General features: G+C 42.5%; 1 protein-coding gene across 3 annotated transcripts in view; it reads left to right on the plus strand.

Annotated features, from left to right (window-relative positions):
• CEP112 (centrosomal protein 112) overlaps positions 1-26,252 on the plus strand; it is a 412,041-nt gene that overhangs the window by 309,837 nt on the left and 75,952 nt on the right. For all 3 annotated transcript variants that reach the window (XM_042916491.1, XM_042916492.1, XM_042916494.1), the window contains 2 exons: positions 7,229-7,291; positions 14,007-14,156. In XM_042916491.1, the coding sequence (XP_042772425.1) occupies positions 7,229-7,291; positions 14,007-14,156 (213 nt within the window). The remainder of the gene's footprint in view (positions 1-7,228; positions 7,292-14,006; positions 14,157-26,252) is intronic.

Genomic DNA, 26,252 nt, shown 5'->3' on the forward strand with positions numbered 1-26,252 from the left:
CTTTCTCCACATCCTTGCCAACATTTGTTGTTGCCTGAGATGTTGCCCGACTGGTGTGAGGTGGTATCCCAGTGTGGTTTTGATCTGTATTTCCCTGATGATGAGCAATGTTGAGCATCTTTTTATTTGTCTGTTTGCTCTCTGGGTGTTTATCTTTGGAAAAGTGTCTGTTCATGTCTGCTGCCCATTTCTTCACTGACTTATGGCAAGTTCTTTATAGATTTTTGATACTTACTAACCCTTTATCTGATGTGTCATTTGCAAATATCTTCTCCCATTCCGTTGGTTGCCTTTTAGTTTTGTTGATTGTTTCCGTTGCTGTGCAGAAGCTTTTTATCTTGATGAGGTCCCAGTAGTTCATTTTCGCTTGTATTTCCCTTGCCTTCGGAGACATGTCAAGTCAGAAGTTGCTGAGGCCAAGGTCAGAGAAGTTGCTGCGTGGTTTCTCCTGTAGCATTTTGATGGTTTCCTGTCTCACATTTAGGCCTTTCATCCGTTTTGAATTTATTTTTGTGTATGGTGTAAGAAAGTGGTCCAGGTTCATTCTTGTGCATGTTGCTGTCCAGTTCTCCCAGCACCATTTGCTAAAGAGACTTGTCTTTTTTTCCGTTGGATACTCTTTCCTGTTTTGTCGAAGATTAGTTGGCCATATATTTGTGGGTCCATTTCTGAGCTCTCTATTCTATTCCATTGGTCTGTGTGTCTGTTTTTGTGCCAATATCATATTGTCTTAATGATTACACCTTTGTAATACAGGCTAAAGTCCCGGATTGTGATGCCGCCAGGTTTGGTTTTCTTTTTCAACATTACTCTGGCTATTCGGGGTGTTTTGTGGTTTCATACAAATTTTAAGATTGTTTGCTCTAGCTCTGTGAAGAATGCTGGTGTTGTTTTGATAGGTTTTGCCTTGAGTGTGTAGATTGCTTTGGGTAGTATCAACATTTTAACAATTTCTTCCAATCCATGAGTGTGGAATGTTTTTCCATTTCTTTGTGTCTTCTTCAATTTCTTTCATAGACTTTCTATGGTTTTCAGTGTACAGATCTTTTACCTCTTTGGTTAGGTTTATTCTTAGGTATTTTATGGTTCTTGGTGCAGTTGTAAATGGGATCAACTCCTTGATCTCTCTTTCTGTTGCTTCATTATTGGTGTATAGAAATGCAACTGAATTCTGTACATTGATTTTATATCCTGCTACTTTACTGAATTTACGGACACTGAATGTATCTGTTCTAGCAGTTTTTTGATGGAGTCCTTCAGGTTTTCCATGTAAAGTATCATGTCATCTGTGAAAAGTGAAAGTTTGACTTCTAATGAAGGACTTTTTGAATGAAGGCATAATGCAAAGTACCCTACAAGAAAAGAGTACCATATTAAGATGACTAACAACCACTGATACCTTTCTGAAAATTGGTTTGTTTCTTCCCACTAGAGTTCCAAGCCCAAGATTTTGATAGGAATTGCACAGAGAAAGAGGACCGACATATTGGGCTTTTTACCGAGGAAGACTGACCTGAGAGAGAGGCTGTCGAAAAGCAGAGGCAAACCAAGTACTCAGTGGAGGGTGGAGGGCATGACCAGCCATAATGGAGCAGTTAGAAAGAGCCAGAGATTAAAACAACAGCAGCCACCAAACAAAACAACTTCGCTCACTTCCGAATTGTGATTTTCCTCTCATCTGTTACTCTACATCTGTTCAGGCTATGCCACAGATGTTTGAAAATTGTATTTCTATATAGTAATGATAGCTATAAAAATAAGACTTAGATTAAAATAACTGTAACTCGGTTTTTTTGTATGGAAATGTACAGTCACTACCGTCCTGAGAATAAAATTATTCAAAACATGTTTTAGGGACAGCTTGCATGAGAAATTAGCTGTATATTTCCAGCCATGCTAAACCAGAACTTTTTAGATTTTTTTTTTTTTTTGAGGAGCCCAGGAATTCACGCGGTTGTGACTGAGTTTCAAACACATAGTCGAAACCGTGAAGGTTGAGAGATTAATTGTATTTCTTCAATTACTCTCATTATTCCCCAAAGTATCAGTTCTGTTGTATTTAGCTATCGGCACGCTCTAGAGGTGTTATTATGTTATCAGCTGACCTCACTTTAAGTTCAGCATTAGTGATTTCAAATGGGCCCTGATGCTTCCTGGAGTCCTGAGACTCACACTGCGTTCCTTGGTCCCTTCCCACTTTCCTAGACGACTGTCCATACCCTTCCCTCACACCTTGAATCTCCCAGTAGTCTTTTCTTTTTTTTTTTTTTTTTAATTTTTTTTTTTTAACGTTTATTTATTTTTGGGACAGAGAGAGACAGAGCGTGAACGGGGGAGGGGCAGAGAGAGAGGGAGACACAGAATCGGAAGCAGGCTCCAGGCTCTGAGCCATCAGCCCAGAGCCCGACGCGGGGCTCGAACCCACGGGCTGCGAGATCGTGACCTGAGCTGAAGTCGGACGCTCAACCGACTGAGCCACCCAGGCGCCCCTCCCAGTAGTCTTTTCTGCCATCACATTCTTGGCTGTGGGTCTTCCTTCCTACTTCCTGGGTGAGGCGGAAGCAAACGGAACTTCCCCCACTGCTGCTGGGGGTGGTGATTTACCTGTAACTCCTAGCAAGGGCCCTCTCCTCTCCCCGATCCTGTCCCCTGTGCTCCCGATCCCATCCCCTCTCCTTTCTCAAGGACACGTCTCCTCTGAATCTCTGGCAGAACCTAGTTTTCCCTTTCTCCTGCCAGATCTTTCCCATCAGCCTGCACACATGCTGGTAGTTCTCTCCTGGTGCAAAAAACCAAACCACATAAGGCAGACCTTTCCTTACCCACTTCCCCTGCAGCCTCCAGCCCATTCCTCTCCTTCCCCTGGTGACAGAAGTCTGAAAAAATTGTCTGTCTCTGCTCCACTTCCTCTCCTTCCCGTGAGCTTCCTCGAGTCGCACTCTCATCCCCGCCACCACAGCGCGCGGGCTTGCGTTCAGATCGCCAGTCCCCCACGTGCTTCAGCCACGTGCTTATTTTTCAGTCCTCCCCTCACGTGACGCCTCTGTAGCACCCGACACAGTCCTTGAAGCACTTTCCTCACTTGGCCTCAGGATCCCCTATTATCCTCGTTTTGTATCTCTCTGGCCACTCCTTCGGTTTGCTCTCCTGCTTATCTCCAGCCTCCTGACACTGGCAGGCTCCGGGCTCAGTATACCGAGACTTCTCCTTTTCATATCCACTCAGTGCCTGGAGATCTCATCCAGGAGCATAGTTCCGTATGCCGCTCCCGTACTGGTGGTGGATGTATACTTCTAAGCTAGACCTTCCCTCTGAACTCCTGACTTCAGTATCCAAATATTCACTTCAACACCAGATGGCCGATAAGCGTCCCCACGCTTCATGTGTCCGAAACCGATCTCTTCGTCTTCCCCCCGAAACCTGTTCCACCCGTAATTTTTCTGATGTGAGGTAACGACAGCCCCGCTCTTCTAGTTGCTTGGGAGAAAAAATCTCGAAGCCATTCTTGGTTCCTCTCCTTTTTATCGCACGGCATATCCAGTTGGCTCTACTTTCAACTCTTTCAAAGAATCTGGCCACTTCTCACCACATCCTCTGTTACCGGCCCGGATTATTTGCGACAGCCTCTCAACTGGCTTCTCTGCTGGCTTCTTGCCCCAAACAGGAGCCGGGCTGAGTTCAGTCATGTCACTCCCGTAACCGAAACCTCTTCAGTGACTCTCTCCATTTCACGCACAGTAAAAGCCACATTCCGTACCGTTGCCTACAACACCAAGAAGGTTCTGGCTTCTCCTTCTCTCTCAAACCTTATCCCAGGGAGACATTGCTCACCAACCCAACCGCACCGGCCGCCTCACCGCGCCCACAACCGCAACGTGCCAGCCATCCCTCTGCCTCCAGGCCGTGGTGACCGGCCCTCCTTCTGCCTGAGCTCTTTCGGTGCTCCTTTATCTCCTACAGGGCCGTGCTCCTCCGTCGTATCCCTCCCGTGAGGCTTTCCCTAACTCCCACATTTTGTAAATTTTTTGCATTATGTTTATTTATTTTGAGAGAGCGTGTGCGCACGAGCAGGGGAGGCGTAGAGAGCAAGGTGGGGTTAGAGGATCCGAAGCAGGCTCCAGGCCTTGCAGCACAGAGCCCAGTGCGGGGCTCAATTGAACTCATGAACCGTGAGATCGTGACCTGAGCTGAAACCAAGAGTCGGATGCTCAACCAGCGGAGCCACCCGGGTGCCCCCCGCCTCGCACACTGTTAGACTGTAAACTGCTCCCACCTTCCACCACCTCTCCTCTCTTTCCTGTTTCATTGTCTCCATGGCTCTTTTACCACCTAAAATATCGTCACCCCTGTAAGCTGTTTCGTTGACTCACTAGCGTGGCATTTCCGTAAAGGTCGGGAGGGATGTTTGTCTGCTTTCTTCACTGCTCTAGCCCCAGTGGCCTGGAATGGATGAATGCATTCGATGGCAAAGGAACTGACATGAGTCTGCGGGCTTCTGGCACAGGCTGTCTTGCACAAACCAGCATCTCTGATTCCAGCTTCTTTAGGGAAAATAACCTAATCTTCACGACGCTGTGATTTTTATATTTTCTAGTGAGTAAGTATCTGTAGGGCACCTGCCACGTGGGAAGAGCTCTTTGTTAAATGAGCAAAAAATACTGTATCAAGCATTTTGTGATTAAAAACAACACCAGCGGAATGGGAGCCAAGACAGATAAGCCTCACGAGGTTCAGAGTGGCCTTAATTCTCTAATGGAGAGTGTAATTTATTAATTACAGAGGTAGAATAGAGTTTGGTAGCTTTAAGAGAAAGAAGAGTAATAGTCGCAGGCCCTCTCTTCTGAAAAAAAAAAAACAAAAACAAAACCACCACTACCCAGTGTACTGAGTGGGACTATAGACGCAGAGAGATTTATGGAATAAACTCTGAAGAATTGCTTTTGACCTTAAGTCCATAAAACACACGGCTGTTGTCTTAACGCGGGTTCTATAACAAAACGCCATACGCTGGGAGGCTTATCCAGAACAGAAATTCATCCCTGATAGTTCTGGAAGCTGGAAGCCTGCGATCCGGGTGCCTGCCAGCGTATCGGGTTCTGGTGAGAGCCTCCTTCCGGGTCGCAGACCCCATCTTGTTACGTCCTCATGGGGCAGGAGAAAGCGAGCTCTCTGGCTTCTTATTAGGGCACTAATCCCATCCACGAGGGGATTCCACCAAAGGCCTCACCTCCAAATACCATCACATTGGGATTAGGGTTTCAGCATATGTGTTTATTCCGTGTCTGCCTCTGCCCCTGCTCCTGGTTTGCTCTCTGGGGAGATGGAATGAGAGAGAGGACACAGGCACGGCTGGGGGCAATGAGAAATTGGGTTTGTGCAAGAGTCCGTATCCGGAACCCGTAGGCAGCCCTCTGCAGACATCAGTAGCCAGATCTCTGCCGCCAGGAAGGACACTGGAGGATGCAGGTCTGAGCAAAATGGTTCAAGACGAAGGTCCAGTCAGAGACGGGCATGGGAGAGCCCAGGCCCTCCCGACACACCCTGACGTGGAGTCCATGCATCCCTGGCCTGTTTTAGAGTCTTCGCTTTATTACTGTTTATTTTTAATGTTTATTTTTGAGAGCGAGAAAGAGCATGAGTGGGGGAGGCAGAGAGAGAGAGAGGGAGACACAGAATCCGAAGCAGGCTCCAGGCTCCGAGCCGTCAGCACAGAGCCCGACGGGGGGGGCTCGAACTCACGAACCTCTAGATCATGACCTGAGCCGAAGTCGGACGCTCAACCGACCGAGTCACGCAGGCGCCCCTAGAGGCCTCACTTTAAATAAGAAAGATCGCCTGATTGTTGAGGAAAGTTTCTAAAGGGAGAAACAGAGACAGAACTGGTTGGCAAAGCAAATAAATAAAAGGAACTCGGAAAAAAACACAGACGCTCTAGAGAACAGAAAAATGTGTTGTGTCCGTACAGACATAGAAATATGAATGACGTGTATGTGAATCTGCTAACCTAGGCAGAGAGAGGTATGCTGCGTGCTCTACTACGTGGGCTTAAAGTGGCTCCATCACTTCCTGGCTGTGTGATGCTGGGCAAGCTGCTTAACCTCTCTGTACCTCCATTACCTCATCTGGAAAAGGGCATTGACGTTGCTACTCAGAGAACAAAAACAATCCTCTTGGAAATTGTGAGTAGTGTGGCAGATTTTTTTTTTTTTAGTTCAATAGAAACTTAAAGCGAAAAGTTGAAAGCTCTCCGTGAAAGATCAAAAAGACAAAGAAATGGAAAATAGAAATAATGAGAAGGAAGGGACGATAAACCTGAGCAGTCAGAGCTGTGGAGACAGACGAGAGAGAGGGGGACCTGGGTACAGAGAGCGGAAATTCTGAGAGCCATGACCCAAGCTCTTCTAGAAGCAAAGGACACAGCTACTTCGCACTTGCACGATGAGAGGCAGGCCTGGCACAGGTGTGTGGCTGAGCCGTTGCCCAGCGCCCAGGATGCAGGGAGGCTTCCGGAGGGCAGGAAAGTGGGTCGCCTGCGGAGGATGGGGACTGGGTGGCAAAAGAGATAGTTGCGTTCTGAGGAAAAGGGACTTACTCTGGGAAGGCGACCCTGCTTCCGGGACGTGGACATTGTTTGACTTAGATATATTTGTCACTTTGAAAAAGTCGTTCTGGTGTGTGAGGCAGAGTGGGGGCTCCCGTCTTTTGCTCGGTGAGTCTCAGAATCTCCTATCTGCCTCTGTCCAGGAGCATCTCGTTCTTTCATCTTGCAACAATGAGAAAGAGGATTAAATTTACCTCTTCCTGTTTCTCCTCCTCCTCTCCCCTCCCTTGTTTCCCTTCCCTTCTCCCTTTGATTCTTCCCCCTTTCCATACTTTACCCTCTGAGCCTTCACACCCTTGCTAGGTCTATTTCTGTCTCTTCTTCTCCCTTTCTCTTTCTCTCCACAGAAGTCTGTGTTTGTCTAATAATTGGCAGGAGAGATTTTTTTTTCTTTTTTCTTTTTTTTTTTTTTTTTGCTTTTGCTTTTTGCTTTTTAAGTGATGAATAGTTGGCGTTAGATCAAAGACAAGCCCTGTGGTTTTCTGGCTGCCCCAGAAGGGCGGTGCAGCTGGCAGCCATCCCAGCTGCCTGGTGATAGGCATGTGGAAGAGATACCAAACTCACAGGTCACTGTGTGTGTGTGTGTGTGTATATGTGTGTGTGTGTTCGTGTACGTGTGTCTTTCAGGCCAACAGCAGGCTGAAGCAGATCGAGAAGGAATACACCCAGAAGCTCGCCAAATCTTCACAGGTAAGAACGTTGAAAGCCAAAAAAAAAAAAAAAAAAAAAAAAAAAAAAAAAAAAAAAGCAAAACTGAAACAAACAAAAAAGAAACCTACACATAAAAGCATCTGTACCTTAGAGTTAAGCTTCATCCCCTTCAGTGTTTTTACGGGTTGTTAGCCTATTGTTGATGGGTATATGGATCAATAACACATGCTCTTCGTATTTGGGTCTTATTAAAAGATTCTTGAAGTTGGGCGTATCAAACCATTTGAACTAACACATCCACACACACACACACACGCAGTCAGATGTTGTAAAACCAGCCTGTGCACTTGAACAAGCCCAGGCTGCAGCATATTTCACAAGGGCGGGAAATACACACCTACATTTGTGATGTAAGCACTTTGATACCCTCTGTACCTTTTTTGCAATATTCCATTTAGTTGCGCCTCAAGTCTGCTTACCAACAAAATTCAAGATGATGAATGCTCTGGGTTAAATTAGCTGCCCGACGGCTGACTCCTTTGGGGGAAAAGAATTAGAAATCCCTACATTCCTATCTTGTTTCATGTTGTTGCTATTGCAGTTTTAGGAGAAGGCCAGTAATTGAATGCTTGTCTCAACTCGACCTATGATGCTTAAAATCATTTTTCTGCATCGGTTGTTACAATAATATCCTATAGTATCATTTAGGGAGTCCCAAGCATTCCTTAGTTTTATGAGTAATCCTAGAATAAAAAACACTGAATTTCACTGCATAGATGGATACGGTGAGCCATTCACTTTTGTGGGCATCGTATCTAATGATTTTTAAAATCAGACTTTCATAGCATTTTGGCATCCACACGGTGATGTGTGGCCGTGAACTGAAATTTATGTACCATTTTATAAGTTACCACACCATGGTAGTAATAGCAACACAAGGACCAAAACACGGTAATAAAATCAAGAATTTTACGGGGCACTAACCATGTTGACTCAGTGTTCGTTCACGGTGACTCAGTGTTCGTTCACTGTAACTCTGGGGTGAGGAACCATGACTGGCTCCATTTTCCAAGTTGAGGAGACTGAGACCCAGAGAGGTGAGGTCACAGGAGTTAGCGAGTGACCAAGCCAGGACCCCGCCTGCATCTGACTTGGGAACAGAAGCTCGCAGCCTGACGTCATCAGCCTGGCCCAGTCCCTCCCGTTTTTAAATATGGCAGAACTCTGGTGATACCTGTCATGAAATTTCTTAGATTATACAATTATTTCTAAAAGGTGCATATGTCATATAATGTACATTCCGTTCGGAAAGCAGAATGTCTTTGTCTAAGTGAAGATTTGTATGTGTTTATTTAAAAGATGATGATTATGTCTTGATTGCCATTATCCCAGCCCTTTCTTGAAGAAGGAACTTGAGGAAATATCCTTTTTTAACCACTGAGAAAGATTCTTTTTTTTCTGTCAGTGTTTATTTTTGAGAGAGAAAGTGTGGGAGCAGGGGAGGGGCAGAGAGAGAGGGAGACTGAGGATCTGAAGTGGGGTATGTGCTGACAGCAGAGAACCCCATGCGGGGCTTGAACTCACAAACTGTGAGATCATCACATGAGCTGATGTCGGATGCTTAACCAGCTGAGCCACCCAGGCGCCCCACTGAAAAAGATTCTTTTTTTTTTTTTAGCTTATTTATTCATTTGCAAGAGACAGAGACAGTGCAAGTGGGGGAGAGACAGAGAGAAAGAGAGGATCCCAAGCAAGCTCCACACTTCCAGTGCAGAGCCCTACGTGGGGCTTGAACTCACGAAACCGAGACTGTGAGATCGTGACCTGAGCCGAAACCAAGAGTCAGATGCTTAACCGACTGAGCCACCCAGGCGCCCCTCTGAAAGAGAGTCGTATAGTCAGAAGAAATATTATGACTGCAAAAGTTCAAGTTTGGACTAAGACATGAAAAATCCTGCTAATCACGTCCTGCTAATTTTGCTTTATGTCAAATGGGGGAGGCAGACCGAAAGTGAGATGTAAGATAGCTACTCAAAATGCTTAAATAATGGGAGTATAAACAGGAGTATTTATCTAAAGGAATGAATGAAGAAGCCTGATTAGTTCATATTAAAACAAATTAAACGTAAGTTAGCGTGGAAGAAAGCCTAAGCTCTGGAGTCTATCAGACCCGAATTTGAATACCGGCCCTACTACTTAGAGGACCTTGAGCGAGTTACCTGCGCTCTGTGGAATTCAGTTTCCTCACTTGTAAAATGAGGGAGTAGTACTTACCTCATAGGATAGTTTTAAGTATTAAGTAATATGATGCAAGTACACAGCGCTTAGTACACAGCAAAGCACTGAATAACTGTTAGCTCGTATGGCAGCAGTATTAAGGTCGGAACAGAGAAAAGAAAGGAGGAAGCAAAGAGTAAAAAGGATAGGGAAGGCACAAGACACTATTTTTAATTTACTTTTGGTGTTCAAGAATTGGTAAGATCTCCCTGCAAAATTTGGAGAGGGAGCGCGTTGCTAAATATTTTCCCAAGTAAAGATATGAAGAAGCGGGAGGAGGAGGGGGAGGAGGAGGGGGAGGAGGAGGGGGAGGAGGAGCATAAAAACCCAACTAGTAAAGCTATCCTGTCCTGTAGCCATTATTTCATACATCAGAGAACAGAGCAACACCAAAAAAGAATAAAAGACAGCCCATCCTCCTCAAAAAAGGCAGGATGACAACCTTACATTGATAACATTTTGTTGGCCCACCTCTAAATATACGTAAATGTTTATATGTCTATAGATATATGTGTATATTTGTATCTGTGTACTGGCATTTGAGAAACATCGGTCTAGAATCCAGTCAGTTTAAGGAAACAGATTATTTGAAAATCAACATTGCAAACAGAACCACAGATTGACTTTTTCTGTTTTCCAGTGAGAGTTTGCTGGCATCTCTAACTCATATCTAAGTTGAGGAGAATTCCAGAAGCAAAGTTTGCTTAACCGTTCATCAGGTTTTAAAAAACTCCATCTCTGGAAAAAAAAAATTTTTTTTAAGTGATATGATGAATGCATTTGTAATGAATGCATTGGTACCCAGGAGACCATCAGGTCACATTTGGAAAGTATTTTAAATATTTTCCTCCCGTACAGGACGTTACTTAATCTTTAAATTTTATTGAGTTTTTAGGATCTAATGGACCACGAACGCTAAACCCTTGGCATACCCAGGAGTGTGCCCCTTCTGGGATTCTCAGTGTTCGCCACGATGGCAATGTTTGCATCATCTCTGGGTACACTCACAAATGGAATTTCCATCAGAATCACATATTTGTTCTTTTTGTCTTACTATTACATATTAACCTTGCCTTTTCAATGTTAGCACAGTTGTCCCCACTCAACTGACTCACCTGGTGGCCATTTTTCAGAGAGAGAGAGAGATCGCCATTTTGCAAGAATGGAGGTAGTTTGGGACAAGTCTAGAGCTGGAATACCAGGGGAACTTGCCCGTTGCCAAGGGCCTGGCTCCCCCCTAGGGCCCTCGCTCACTCGCACGGACCCAATGCAGATTAGGCCTCGGCATATGCCACGTGTCCCACGTGCCCCCAGCCTTCGTGTGGTTCTCCAGAAAAGCAACCGGAATGCAAAAGGTGCCGGGGTGCCATTCTTTTATGGGGATCTTCAGTGTTCACCAAATCTTCCCAAGTAGGCCCCGTCTGTTGTATTTCAAAGAAGACTTTTGTAAAACTCTCAAAGTATACTACAATCTGAAAACCATCAGAGTGAGTTAAAGATGAGATGTTAACCTCTATCCAGAATCCTATTTTTAAGACCACTAGCCTTTTTGCCAAGGGTTAACCGCTTAGCAATAATTAACTATTATAGCTTTCATGAGTTGGGTTGCTTGTGGCCTCAGCCTGAAATAGATCTCATTTTGCTTCCCAAAATATTAATTTTTAATATCGCATGGGAGGGTTCGAATCCACAGCTTTCTCTGAAGCTAATACAGGGTAAACATTCAGTTGAGTGGCAACATTGTGTTTTATGGTGTTTAATTATGATTCAGTCAAAACTGGCGGGGCTTATGATTGCATAGATCAGTTCTGATTTTTCTCAGCAACTTTTTACGTTCTTGTCCTATGAAAGGCTAGATCATCTCGATATAATTTACCAGGTAATTATTATTTTTTATTTACTATGATTATAGTTCTACTCCTTAAATATTAAGTGCTGGTTATGTGCACTGAGCTAAGGTGAACATAGTCTGTTGTCTTTTACTGTCTATCTACAACCAAGTGAGTTTTGTTCTTTACCTAAAGCATATTAATCTAGTTAGTATTATTTCTCAATCTTAAATCTCCATTCCAGTTTTAAAAAAATGTCCACATTTTAGCCACCTCTCCATGTCTGTCTCATCTATTAGTCTGTCAACTGATTTATCTACTCATCTGCCTAACGTGTTTCACCTGAAGTGTTTTCACATTCTCCCTAGATCATCTTCATAAGTTTTTAAAATAACTTTCCCAAGATAATCTCATTACTTCCCCCAAGGAGTCTCATTATTCCCCCAAAGAATGCAGGGTTTCCTCTTCCACACAAAAGCAAGCACACTCTTCTCAGAACATCCTGGACTTTGCTGATAGTTCCTTCCAAAACCTGCACACACTTCTTTTTGATGTACTCTTGTCATTAAGCTTCTGAAAACGAGAGACCCTGGTTTCATGCCCTTGTGGTCACTTGAAGAATTCTCAAATATTTTTTATCTTTAGTCTCGGTCAACTAAAAGCTAATCTAATCTTACTGTTTTTTAAAGAAAAAAAAATTACTTTGCACTTTAGAAACATATTACGGGATCACGGTAGTGGATGTACGAATCTATGCATGTGACACAACTGCATAGCACCAAACACACACTCTTGCACGCACACAGCACGCGCACACACACATACGCACACATAACCGAACACACACAGCGAACACGTGACAGAGTTGGGCTTACCGCTTCTACAGAGTTGTAGTTTACTGAACTCGAAACGCTCCAATAGTCATTGAAATAGTGAGTTATTTTTACTATTTGGCTCCATGCTCGTATAAAATATCAATCTTAGGTTTCATGTTGGGCCAAGGAAATTTGGCTCTTTCTTATCTCTGGCTCCTCTCGCTCTGTGACTGCGAGTGAGTTGATTATTCTGTGCCTCAGTTTTTGACATTCACTATAAGAATTTAACCTTCCCTGTTTGATGGAAGTGCTAGGAGAATTAATTGAATTGGTGCCAGAATGGGAACAACATTTGATCAAAATTCAGAAAACAGATGAAAAACATCTTTATTCTCAGTAAATGAATTCCCGCACTCATAGCAAAAGGTTCAATTTGTATTTAAAAATATTAACGTACTGCTGTTATGTATTTTACCATGTATTTCCCAGTGGTCTTTTCATTTGATTATTGACAAATTCTAAATGTTAAACTTTGTTACAGTGAGCTTGCTCACTTCTAAAAGCATAAGATACTCCCTATTTTACTGTAAATATGCTATTATTTATGTCCATAGTAACACGTGATATTTCTATAGGACTTGGCCTCTGGGAGACTCCAGAGAGTTTCTATTTATTGCCTTATAATGCTGTACTCGAGTTTTGTCGTCAAATATTAGGTGGAAAAACTGAATTCAAGCGTGATTAACTTGTCCAGTGTATCTCACCAACCAGCCCTGCACCCATAGAACCAACAGTCTTCTATTCTAACCTGGGACTAAAGTATTTTTTTGTTTGGTTTGGTTTGGTTTTAATTAGAAGAAGAAACAACTATTTCCTGCTTTTAAAAAGTCATCGCTATTGAATTTGGAAGGAAATGGATACATCCAAACCCAAGGAAGAGTGATATTCTCAGTCAGCTCATTGAAAAAGGTCCCTCATCAGATGATTACTTGGGAGAACTTGGAGGGGACCCATTCATGGAGAGAACCAGTTATCCAATGTGGAGAATAAACTTTCTGAATAAACTTTCATGGATATCTATCAGTTAGGGAAAAGGCAACTCATTTGGAACTAGGTCATAATAAGATTCTCTTCCCTACCAAAATCTTGCTTAAGAGAAAAACAAAGGCTACTTAGAACAACCAATTAGTATGGCAATCGATCTTTGTGGTTCAAGTCCCGCCTGTCTTTTTGCTTGGATGTCATCTTCAGCAATGTGACATTTTGACCTCTTTCTGTGCCTCTCTTTCTCCACTTATAAAAGATGGGTGATAATAATGTTTGTAAATGACATAGGAATTTAAGGCACTTAGCACAATGCACAAACCTTAGTGAGTACTCAAAAATTGTTGTGTGGAACTGGGTAACTCTAAAGAATGAGGTCTGTTCATTATTTTCTTTCGTTATCACAGTTCCAAGTGTTAGGAAAGGCAAAATAGCTTTTTTTTTTTTTCATTCTAATAAGTGTGTTTCTCAGTGAAATAAAATCTGACGCTTTCCATATTTTTGAGATCACAGATGTTCTTTCTTCTGATGAGTAAATATTGTGGAATGTTATAGTGGAAATGTCTTCCAAATATAATTGGTTCAGCAGTTGTTCACCATTCACAGTTTTATTATAGTCTCTTATTGTGTGGAATTTCATGCATTGTAGTGTGCGATATGTTAATTGAAAATATTTAGTTTGTGGATTAGAGTTTTGCCAAATCCGCCCTTTTGTGGAGCATAAATACATATAAAATAGATGCCTCTCACTGAAGAATTTGAAGTTCTCGCATGCTGTTTTCATTTTAGATCATAGCAGAACTTCAGACAACCGTTTCCTCTCTGAAAGAGGAGAACAGCCGGCTGCAGCTTGCTGCAGAAAGACGGCTCCAGGACGTTACACAGAAGTTTGAAGATGAGAAGAAGCAGCTGATTAGAGATAATGACCGAGCAATCAAGGTAATCTGAAGACTTCAGTAACCAGTGGTACTAGCTGCTTTAATGTAATTAAAAGGAGGGCTGAAATCCCAGCAGTGGGCAGATGAATGCAGGTATCTGGCTTGTTCACACAGCCTGCAGTAATTCCATTCACTGGACTCTACCTTTGATGTATCCAGTGACTCGGGCTGACTTCCCTCTAAGAGATCACATGCCAGCATAAAAAGTCATTTTTGGCAAGCCCAGTCCGTTCACGTTGAACAAATATTTGAAAAATACCCTGTCCTTTCTCTTGAGAACCACTTTGGAACCGTCTCTTGATATTAGGAAGACCGTTTTAGCCCAGTACTGCTGGCTAATGAATTCAGAAGTCAGCTTCCAATTTACATTCTGTTCTTTGCCCACATCCTTTCATTATGCATTCACATAATGAGAAATAACCTGTTTGAGGTTTGGAATGCCAACCATTTGATGTGCTTTGACATAGTACAGGGTAGATGCGTTGCTGCTGAGAACCTAGGCCGTTTCCAAATGGCTTCGGAGAATCACGCCTTTAATAGCAACAGAAAATTCCCTGGACCCTGATTCTTTAGGTGACAGGCAGCTAGATCTCAAAGTAGTTTTTTTCTTGGCTTCATCGCGGCGAATATTATTGTAAGTGTCTACATCATGCTGTGTTTAATCTGTGAGGATAAGCATCTGGAAACCTTTATAAATAAGATTTAAAAGAGAACAAAAATTTTTTTTCTAAGAATTTCCAGCAAAAGATTATTTTTCAGTGATTTTACTTTGTTATAACAATGCTTAAAGCATGTCGAGTAATCATACAAAGCGAGGAAAAATAAAAGAAACATTTGGGTTTTATCACTGCCCTTTTCTGCCTAACCCCTCCGTCTTTCTTTTCTATAGCCTATTGTGGGCAATCTGAGTAATTTACGGAAAAGTTAGTGTTAATGTAAGTTGCTTTTTAAAATACACTCTTATTTAAGCCTGGACAGCACTGAATGGAATAAAAACCCTTCAGATATGGGCAAAATCTTGGTGGCTATTCCTTCCAGCCTCCTCACTTAGAGGTGAGGACTTACTTTATTTTGTTCTTAATGAGATTTTCCCTATATATTGCCATCAGTGAGCTTTTTTTTTCCCCCTACATGTGATGCATGACAAAAGAAGAGGTTTCTTTTTTTATATTCTGGTAGTTGAAAAAAATATTTGTGAAGCTCTTCTCATTTGTAAATGCACAGTAGGTACTCACTGATCTGTGTTAACTTTCATTTTCGAGTTGAATACTTTGTTTAAACTCTTTTAGTTGTATAAAAATTTCATTTTTTTTTAAGTTTACTTATTTTGAGAGGGAGAGGGAGCAAATGTGCACACATGAGCGGGCAAGAGGCAGAGAGAGAGGGAGAGACAGAGAATCCCAAGCAGGCTCCATGCTGTCAGCCCAGAGCCCAATGCGGGGCTCGACCTCAGGAACCATGAGATCATGACCTAAGCCAAAATCAAGAGCCAGAGGCTTAGGGGCGCCTGGGTGGCACAGTCGGTTAAGCGTCCGACTTCGGCTCAGGTCATGATCTCACAGTTCATGAGTTTGAGCCCCACGTTGGGCCCTGTGCTGACAGCTCGGAGCCTGGAGCCTGCTTCGGATTCTGTGTCTCCCTCTCTCTCTGCCCCTCCCCTGCTCACACTCTGTCTCTCTCTCTCTCTCTCTCTCTCTCTCTCTCCTTCAAAAATAAATAAACATTAAAAAAAAAAAAGTCAGACACTTGAGCCACCCAGACTTCCCTACAAATTTCATTTTAAGTGCATTTCTTTCCCAAATACCATGTGGTAGCTAAGTTCCAAATTTTAAATAAATAGTTGAATCCCAATATACACAGAAAGGGAAAACATAGATTTACAGCACAGTTTCTAGTATGTTTCTTAAGATTAAAAAAAATCTTGAAAGCAATATCACTAGCACAACTGCCTATTTTTAAGTGTTTTTGCAGTTTTAATCCATTTACCTGTCAAAATGGAAAAACACTGTGCTCCTAATTTCCAAAAAAGTGTCAGTTCCTAAAGACTGAAATTAAAAGATGGTAGTATATAAGTACATACATAATATCAAATTAAAATATAGATTATGTGATATTATGACCTCCAAACACAGGTACCTGAAAATAACTAAAGTTATAATGTAGGTAAGCTACAGTTCATTTTTGATTGACTCAATTAGATTATGTGTAAAGTGAATGACATTTGTGGGTTTGTTTGTTTTTTTTAATAACCTACTTAAGATAAATAATTCATTAGCACTCCTCGCCTTGCTTTTTTTTTTCCAGACTGTGTCACAAAACATAAAAGGAATAATAGCTAATACTTACTTAACATGTACTATGTATCAGGCTGTCTGCCAGACATTTTTATTCATCACCAATTCCATTATCTCATTTAAGCCTTATAGTAATCTTTATAAGGAAGGCATTTCTATCACCCCCATCTTAAAAGTGTGAAAACTGAGGCTCTGAGGTTACGTAACCAGCCCAAGGTCATTATGTGCCTAATATTTTGTGATATTAAATATTAGTGTTGAAACAATAGAAGCAAAGAGTGTTGGATAAGGAGTGTGCTTGCTAATTATGAAATGTACTTCATCCCACTTTCTGGGTTGGGGATGAGCTGAGCTCCCAAGCTGGCGGTCAGGGAAGAGGACAGAGAGTAAATCTGATTCTTACCCTGCCATAGCTTACAATAAATAATGTCTCCGTGGATCAACAAACCTTCTTTTAAAGTAATTCTTTGGGGAGAAGTTAGGGTATAGAGTAGTCTACTAAAATCCACTTATAAGGGCCACCAGAGTGGTATAGTGTAACCTGATAAAACATTTCTGGAGAATAATTTGGCAACCCCTATCATTATTAAATTGCCTGAGAGGCATGCCCAAGTTTGGACCCATTTCCAGAATTTGCCCTAAGGTGGAAGTTAAAGGGTTGCAGTGAACTTTAGCTAGCCAAAAGGATGTTTGTTCTAGCATTCATTCATTCATTCATTCATTCATTCATTTATCCAATAACTATTTATCAAGGTCCCGTTACATGCTAGGCACCCACAATACTAGCGTTTTCTATTTCCTTTCGGTATTTTTTTGCCATCGTACATGAATTAAAACTATGCACTATTGAAAATGGTGTTGGAGAAGCATATATAAGGATATTGAAAATGTTCACAAGATAGTTTTCGATGAACATGTGGTTTACAGGGGCGCCTGGGTGGCTCAGTTGGTTAAGCATCTGCCTCTTGATCTCGGCTCAGGTCAGGATCTCACGGTGGGTGAGTTTGAGTCCTGTATCGGGCTCTGCATTGACAGCACAGAGCCTGCTTGGGATTCTCCCTCTGCCTCTCTCTGCCCTTCCCTCCCCCTACCTCTCAAAATAAATAGATAAACTTTAAGAAAAAGAAATTACATCATAGCATTAAGGTGAACATGATTTCAGGTATCGTACGTATGAGGAAAAAAGAGAAGGAAAGCCAAATAGTCACAAAATGAGATAATACTCCAGATTCTGTATTCCTGTTTGTTTTAGAAAGGTCTCTTAAGTTAATTTTACTTCAACAGATGAAAGAAACTAGTGTCAAAAGAAGGAATTGTTGGACTTTTGGACAGAATTTAATATTGGGTTGAAAAAGGCATACATTAGTGCATGCATATTTCCTCTCATAACCCCTCCTTTCCACCTCCTGGCAGGGTGGTGATATTATTTTTACACTGTCCAGGTTTGTGATATTCACAATTTGTCCATAACCATAGCCTTTAGTTTAATACTCATGCTTTAATACTGTCCTTAATGGATGTGGTGCTTACCCCTAGGCCTTTTACCACAGTGACTCCGTTTCTAAAGTTTTTACTTTGATTTGGTTCTTAATTGGCTGGATTTCACCGTCAAGTTGGTTTTGCAAGACTCATGGTACTATCTTCTCTGAATTGTTCATGTTTAAGAATGTCTGCCGATTAACCTTTATGTTTGAACAATACGTTAGATGAGCACCATGTTCTTGTTCATATGTTTTCCCATGAGGACAATAAACATTGCTCACCTAGCATTTAATATTGCTGTGGAGAAGGCTGAGAAACACTAGGCTTTCCCTCATGTAAATGATTTGCCTTTTTTTTTTTTGAGAGATTCCTGAAGAAGTCTCTCTTTATTGTGTTAACTTTGATAGATTAACCAGGATAAATTCAGTTGCTAACCAGAATAGCTCTACCTGTTAAATATTCAATATATGCTTCTGAAGCTTAGTGGTTCTCCCCTCTCTGTAAGTCAAATTTATTTGTGGTGTCTGCATTTTCTCTAACCTGAGGGAAGGGAAAAGAAGAGCTCGGAGGTGTGTGTGTGTAGTCTGGTTGGGGTTCACACAACTAAATGGGAGAGGGCATCTGATGTCCCTGTGGGGTTTGAATTCTCCCAGGTTGGACTGTGAGAAAAGGAGATGAACGGGTGGAAAAATGGGTAAATATCCAGGCTGTCTCCAAGAAAAGTGAAGGGGTCAGGAATTCAGGGATCCACGCCAAATTGGGATAATTCAAACTCCAAAATGACATCAGATGCCCTCTCCCGTTTAGGTTGCTTTTTTTCCTCCAGATTTGGTGATATTAATGAGATTTCTCAGGATTTTGTTAACTCATAACGAATGATGATTTGGAGGATATTGGCAGATATGGAAGTTGTATCGTGATGCAATACTCTAGTATGCTCCAGAATTATGTTTCTTTCCTTGACACAGGCTTTTGAGGATTTTCTTTCCTTTTTTTTTTTTTTTTTTTTTGTATTGTTTCCCTTACTACCCTATTTCAGGGCTTCAGTGCATTTTTGCTAGTTTTTACTTTTATTTACTTACTCCATTCGGTGTTGTAAAATCTGTTTGATCTTAGAAGCCCGTTCGACTCCTTTATAACATTTAACAAGGAACCTGTGTTGGTCAGCTATTGCCACAATCATGCCGCATAACAAACAGTGCTGGCTTGGATTCAGGCTGTTGATTGGCTGCATTTGACTCCAGGCGTTAGAATGAGTTCAGGCCTTCCTCTTCATGGTGGGTTATATGAGTACAAAATGATGAGTAGGAAAAAAACATCCCTGCAACCACAGCCTTATTTTCATCCACATCAGCGGGGCAGGAAAATTATAGAATCACTCTAGAAAGAGTCCATGAACATCTATGAACAGTGATTTAATCTCCCACAGAAACAATCTCTAAAATCTCCCTCAGCCCCATGGCAATACATTCCTAGTTTCTCTCTCGTTCTGAAACCCTCTTTCCCACTCCCATGCCTTGTCTCCTCTTCCTCCTTTTAGCACTCACATGTTGATATCAGGCAAGACCTCTTCTGTTTTGCCTGTACGCATCCTGGACAGTCACACCCCTTCCATGTATGTAGCTTCCATGCAAACGAATTTTGAATCTTCATCACCACCTAGACTTTTTTCCGAGCTCTCAATCCAGACTTTTCTTTTAAGTGTATTTATTTATTTGGAGAGAGAGAGCACAAGCAGGGGAGGGGCAGAGAGCAAGGGAGAGAGAGAGAGAGAGAGGGAGAGAGAGAGAATCCCAAGCAGGCTCCACACCATCAGTGCAGAGCCCTACGTGGGGCTCAAACTCACAAACCATGAGATCATGACCTCAGCCCAAACCAAGTGTGAGACAGACACTTAACAAACTGAGCCACTTGGGTGCCCCTCTCAGTCCAGACTTCTAACTACCCTTGCATGTTCTCACTTGGATGACCCATTAGGCTGCTCAAACTAGACATCCTGTAAACTGAACTGAACTTCCTCTAACTCTTCCATTGCTCCCGACCTGTTCTTGTTGTGTTGATAATCTGGATTAAAGTACCACCACCTGGTCACCCAAATCAGATTCTGGAAGTCCCCTGAAATGAATCCTTTCCCTCCCTCACCTCTCTGAGGTCAATTGCCGGAAATAATGCCTAAATATCTGCAAACTCCTACCTCATTCCACAGTCACTAGTTCCTGTCTTCTTAGACCGTCATCTTGTTCCTTACCTATCACAATCCCTCCTTTGTAGAACCACTACCAATAACTCAGCCCTCCCAACTCTATCCGTCCCACTGTCGATCAGGTAACCTTTCAAAAACACGAAGATGAGCACGTGGTTTGCTACTTAAAATCCACCACTGGCTTTCCGTTGCCTGCAAGATAAAGTCTGCCTGCAAGATAAAGTCTATACTTGCCAGCATGGCATACAAAATGCTTCATGATCCAAATCAGCAGTTCTCAGGGTGTCTTCAGACCCCTGTGGGTCCCGGCTGCCTTTTCAGGGGCGCCACAAGGTCAAAACTATTTTCATAATACCCCTAAGACATCATTTGCCTTTTTCACTGTGTTCCGCATTTGCATTGATGGTATAAAACCAACGGTGGATAAAACTGCTTGTGTCTTCGCACAAAACGCAACATCGTCACTAAACTGTATGAGTAGTGATTAGTTTCTTCGCCACCACATACTTGTGCTCTAAGACGAAAATGGAAGCCATCAAGTGCATTAATTCTATTAAATGTCAACCCTCGAGAACACATCTTTTTAATATTAATAGGAGGTACGCACAAAGCGTGCTGCATACTGAGGTAGGGCGGTTGTCTCGAGGAAAAGCAGTTCTGCATTTGTTTGAGTGTGAGCTGAACTCTAGGCCCTTGGAAGGAGCGATTGACAGGCAAACTGTGCTTATTCAGATTTGACTATCTGGCAGAGGTGTTCTTGAAAAGGAAGGAAGTCAACCTGGCACTTCAAGGACAACCACTGACTATATTGTCACTAATGATAAAATTTGAGGTTTCAAGCAAAAAATCAGAAATTTGGAAAACTGGGATCAGCACTGCAAGTTTGACAGCTTCCCAGTACGTAAAGACTTTTCTGATGAGGTCAGTGGCATTACTAATGATGTGAATGGGAAGAAGGGGGAGGGATATAATGAAGTGTATCAACATTTGGAAGATGTATGTAACTCAGTGAACCAGTGTTTTCCAAATGACCAGTACCTGGTATTACCAACTCTCGTGTGGGTAAAAGATCCTTGCAGAGCGTAAAAGAGAACAAGGGATTTTAATGTAGCAGTGTGCAAAGTTCACCTCTAAGGGTTTCAAATGGCATAGTGCAGCCAACTTTTAAGAATCTGCCACTTGTCAGGGTCCCTGGGTGGCTCGCTCAGTTAAACACCTGACTCTTGGTTTTGGCTCGGGTCATGATCTCACGGTTTCGTGAGCCTGAGCCCTGCATCGGACTCCGTGCTGACAGTGTAGAGCTTGCTTGGGATTTTCTCTCTCCCTCTCTCTCTGGCCCTCTGCCACTCGTGCTGTCTCCATCTCTCTCAAAATAAATAAACTTTAAAAATGTAATAATAATAAAAAAAAAGAATCTGCCACTCGTCAAGTTTTGATGTTGTCCAGAGGAATATCCACAATCATCTGAAAAGGCTACTAAAATACTCCTTCCTGGTGCACCTGGTGGCTCAGTCAGTTAAGCATCCGACTCTTGGTTTCTGTGCTTGGTTTCAGTCGGTTGAGCGTCTGACTTCGGCTCGGGTCATGATCTCGCCATTGCTAAGTTCAAGCCCCACATCAGGCTCGCTGCTCTCAGCACAGAGCCTGCTTCAGATCCTCTGTCCACACCGCCCTCCGCCTCTCCCCTGCTCACACTCGCTGTCTCAAAAGTAAAAAAATAAAATAAAATAAAATAAAAATTAAAAAATAAAAATTGAGTGCAGAAGCAGATATGAGAATCCAGCCACCTTCTACTAAGCCAGACATTCAAAAGATTTGGAAAAAAGTAAAACATAGCTGCTCTCCTCACTAATTTTTTTTGCTTTGGAAAACAGTCATGCCTTATGAAAAATACGATATTTATAGTCACACATAATGGATTCATGACTTACTTTAGAATGAATTTGTACACACATATTTTAATGTTCCTTAATTTTAACTTCCAATGTGGTCAATATCAACAGAACACACATAAACAAAACCTCTTCTGAGTTTTTAAGAGCGTAAAGGGGTCCAGAGACCAAAAACTTGGAGAGCTTCTTGTCTAGATGCTGCCCTTTTGTCCACCTCATCACACGTTCCTCAGCATTCGTGTTGAGATCCCACGAACCGTGTGTGAGGTCCTTTCCTTATTTAAGATTTAAATGTCGTCTTTTCCGTGAAGGGTCAGAGTAGGAAGGTCTTGCCAGCGCTGGCCACTCCTCTAGTGACTTTTCTGCTGCGCTGTGACACTCGTCCACAACCTTTTATCCAAAACCTTGATGTTGGATAGGTTTTGCAAATCAGGGTTTGCAGATTCCAGGAAGGTGATTCGAAGCTTGTCCTTTACCCCCGGTGGGGTGGGGGCGGCACGCTGCACCCAGACACGCGAGTGCACAGTGAAACGTGCCGGTATAACAGAGAGAGGCAGAGAGAGGGGCAGAGAGAGGCTAGGAACCCTCACAGCAGCAGGCAGGTTTTCTTGTCTCACAAGTTAAACCACAACCTTTCAAAAATAATTTGTGGTTTCTGGAGGATTTTTGCATTTCAGGATTGCAGATAGGCGATTGCAAAACTTGTCTTTTGATTAATTCCTTCCTCACCAACTAGACTCTGAGCTTCTTGAGAACGGGCCCTTGCTGCAACATTTGGACCAGGGGAAGTGCCAGAAATGTGCTGAATGAATGAACGATGCCGCCTCATACATCCAGGCTCTCAGCACTAAGAACATCAATTCGTTCTCGTGTTATTCATTCTCATGTAAATATTTTGGGGTGGTATAGCAGATATCCATAAATAACTTCGATCTTGTGATAACAGGGAGTCGTTCCGCCTGATTAGGTGGGTTCAAATAAAATACCCTGCACCTTGCATATATTATCTGAGAGGGTAATCTGCATACACCAGGGGAAGGCTCCCAAAAGGCTGTCCACTGAAGCAAAGTTATCTGAATGTTAGTTGGCAATATCCACTGAACTCACAGAAGTTCACTGGGGGAAAATTGTTAGAAATAGTTCTATAGAAAGACTGTGGAACATTCTTCTGGCATCACTGCCCCACCAGGGCTAAGCCCTTTCTTTGAAGCTGGAGTATTGAAAGTTCCTCACTGTGAAGCCAGATGTCCAAGCAGAGATTTCATATCAAGGAGAAATGTTGTAAAATTTTTGCTTGCAGGCATAGAAAAGAGATTTTAAAGCATTGATGCTTCTCTCCCTTGGCCACTGACTGGAGTTCACGAGAAAAGGTCGGCTGCCAGTAGGACATCTAGAAATCTGGTCTGTATTACCAGAAGGGCTTGAGGGGGGAAAAGAGAATATTTCATAAGATTGGGCAATTCTCACTGTGCTAAAAGCTTACGGAATCCATTTCCCAAAGAATAAAATTACAAACCTCATTGTGGGGTTTTAGTAGCATTGAGAAACAGAAAGAAATCTCAGTGCCTAGCATCAAATGGCTTTGTTTGGAACCTGTTCATTATTTAATTCTTGTCTCCCCTGCATGCATGTCCTAAGGGCGCAGGGGAAGTGGCATTTTCTTTGTGCCCTCCTGAATTAGAATTAATAATGCTAAGAATAGAAATGTATTTTCCATCCCACCCAAGAAGGCTTGCCTGCACCCTCAGAAAGGAAGACAGAACCATTCAGTCATACTAGCAGAAAGCCTAAGTGCCATTTTCCAGGAAGAATGCTCTGGAAGATAATTGGGTACCGTGTGGTAGTGAATTATGACCTCGCTTCCTAGAGCAAGAAGAAGCAAGAACAATAAATGAGCCGAGAAGAAATGAGCATTCTCTCCCACCCCCAAAGTAGTTTACCCCATACCTTTCCTTCAGTTCTGTTCTCTGGCAAAATTTTATTTTATTTAAAGACGAGTTATTTTATTATTTTTTCAGTAGACAAAACTTTCAAGCGTTATGAAAAATTCCTTCGGCCTCTGGGACACTGCCTTGTATATACTAAGGGATCAATTAGGGTTCGATGAAGGAATGCGTGAATGACTGAGAGTGATTCAAAGAATATAGGTGAAAACAGATTCTGCTTCACCAACGGCTGGGTAAACTCTTTGGAAGTCACTACATGAATTTTATTACTGCATGATCCAAAGTATGAACTGCTTTGGTGAATCAAATATCGGAATATATCTGCATCAGTTTCTTTTATATTTTAAAAACTTAAAAAATAACTATTTAGAAATATTTTAATCTTTAATACTTCTGAACTATATCAGAAACTATTACAAAGTCAGTATGATGAATATAACGAGCACTGAAATACATTAACCGTAAGTCTCCACAACCAAAATTACTGAATGATTACTATGTGTATACATATGTGTATATACACATAATTATATATATTCACGTACATGTGTATATTCAGAAGCACTGGGTTAGAAAGAATTTTAATTGTTAGAAGGCTTGGTCATGATTTCATATATTCATTATATTAAATAATTTTGTGATGTCTTGCTTTAGTTGGCTGTTTGTCCTCTCTCTCTCTCCCTCTCTCCTTCTCTCTCTCTCTCTCTCTCTCTGTCTCTCTGTCTCTCACTCCTCTCTCTCGAGCAGAGAACCTGGGTTTCTGTTGAGTCTCGGGTGGCTCTTGATAAACCTCTCTTTTACTGCTTATCAATAGTGAAATTTATGCCTCTTCCTTTTACAAATCATAATACTATCTCCTGCTTCCCAGGATTTATTCCTAAAGAATTCAACTTGTTGAGGTGCCTGGGTGGCTCAGTCACCTAAGCATCCGACTTAGGCTCAGGTCATGATCTCGCGGTTCGTGAGTTCGAGCCCCGCATTCGGCTCTGTGCTGACAGCTCGGAGCCTGGAGCCTGCTTCCGATTCTGTGTCTCCCTCTCTCTGCTCCTTCCCCGTCTGTGCTCTCTCTCTCTCTCTCTCTCTCTCACTCTCTCTCTCAAAAATAAACATTTAAAAAATAATTTAAAAAACGCAAAAAAGACTCCATTAAAAAAAAATTCACCTCGTTGCTCTTGTCTTCTGTACTTTCTCCCCCACCATCAGCATGGGTGACAGCAACACCCAGTCGGTGTGCTGGCCCAGGCTTGTACTAGCTGGAGCGAGCTGATTGTTACACTGTTAGGAATTCTGCCAGCTGAATCCGTGCGCACTGCTACAAAGACTTTTTGAGAGCCAGTTATTCAGTATTTACTAGAATACTGCCGCTACAAGCGTTCCTTTGCCCCTACTTTCTTGGTGAAACCAACTTCCAACTCTTGGTCACCACGCACATGGTGCTGCTCAACCTTCTTAAAACAAGGAGGAAATGGATGGGCAGGTGGATAAACAGCATTCTGTTATCCCTCTTGCTTCTCGCGCTAGCTGCCGACCAGCCACTTGCTCTGCCTTTTTGGGTATGTGCTATATGATTCAACTCTTCCAAATGTTCCCTTAGCGTCCCTTTTCCAATCCCAACATGATAACGGGAAGTTTGCAAAGTGACCTGTTACCTCTTCTCTAAATTCGGTGGTGTTTTCCCATTTCTACTTGTCCACTGACTCAATGCAGCACTTGACCATATTGACCAACGGTTTTCCTTCCAGAACAGAGGTTGGTGAACTTTTTCTGTAAAGGGCCAGATAGCAAATATTCTAGGCTTTGTGGGCCATAGATCTCTGTGGCAGCTCTTCGGCTCTTGCTTCTGTGGTGTGAAAGCAGCCTTAGACGATATCAACAAATGGGCGTGGCTGTGCTCCAATACAACTTTATTTTTATAAAACTTTATTGGGCCCGTGGGCCATAGTTTGCTAACCGCTGCTCTCGAAACTCACTCTTCTCCTGGTTTAGACGGGCTTTCTCTTATTTCTTTCCTCTACTGGTCTCTCTTCCTCCCTGTGGGTGTTCCCCGAGTCTGTGTCCCCGGCTTTGCTTCTCCTTTTCCCTTCCTCCATGAGCTCATCCCCCGTGTGACTTCAGCTGTCACTTCTACAGGGATGCTTCCCAGAAGCCTCAGCCTGGTTCCCAGTTGTTCTGTATCTCACACTGCCTGTAAATCAGCTTCATTTAGAGAATGCACTATTTCAGACGCAGTAACTACAACGCTGGATTAGCATCTGCCCTTCCAAACTGGCTCTTCTTTAG

The sequence above is a fragment of the Panthera leo genome, chromosome E1, assembly GCF_018350215.1.
Source record: "Panthera leo isolate Ple1 chromosome E1, P.leo_Ple1_pat1.1, whole genome shotgun sequence".
NCBI classification, from domain to species: domain Eukaryota; kingdom Metazoa; phylum Chordata; class Mammalia; order Carnivora; family Felidae; genus Panthera; species Panthera leo.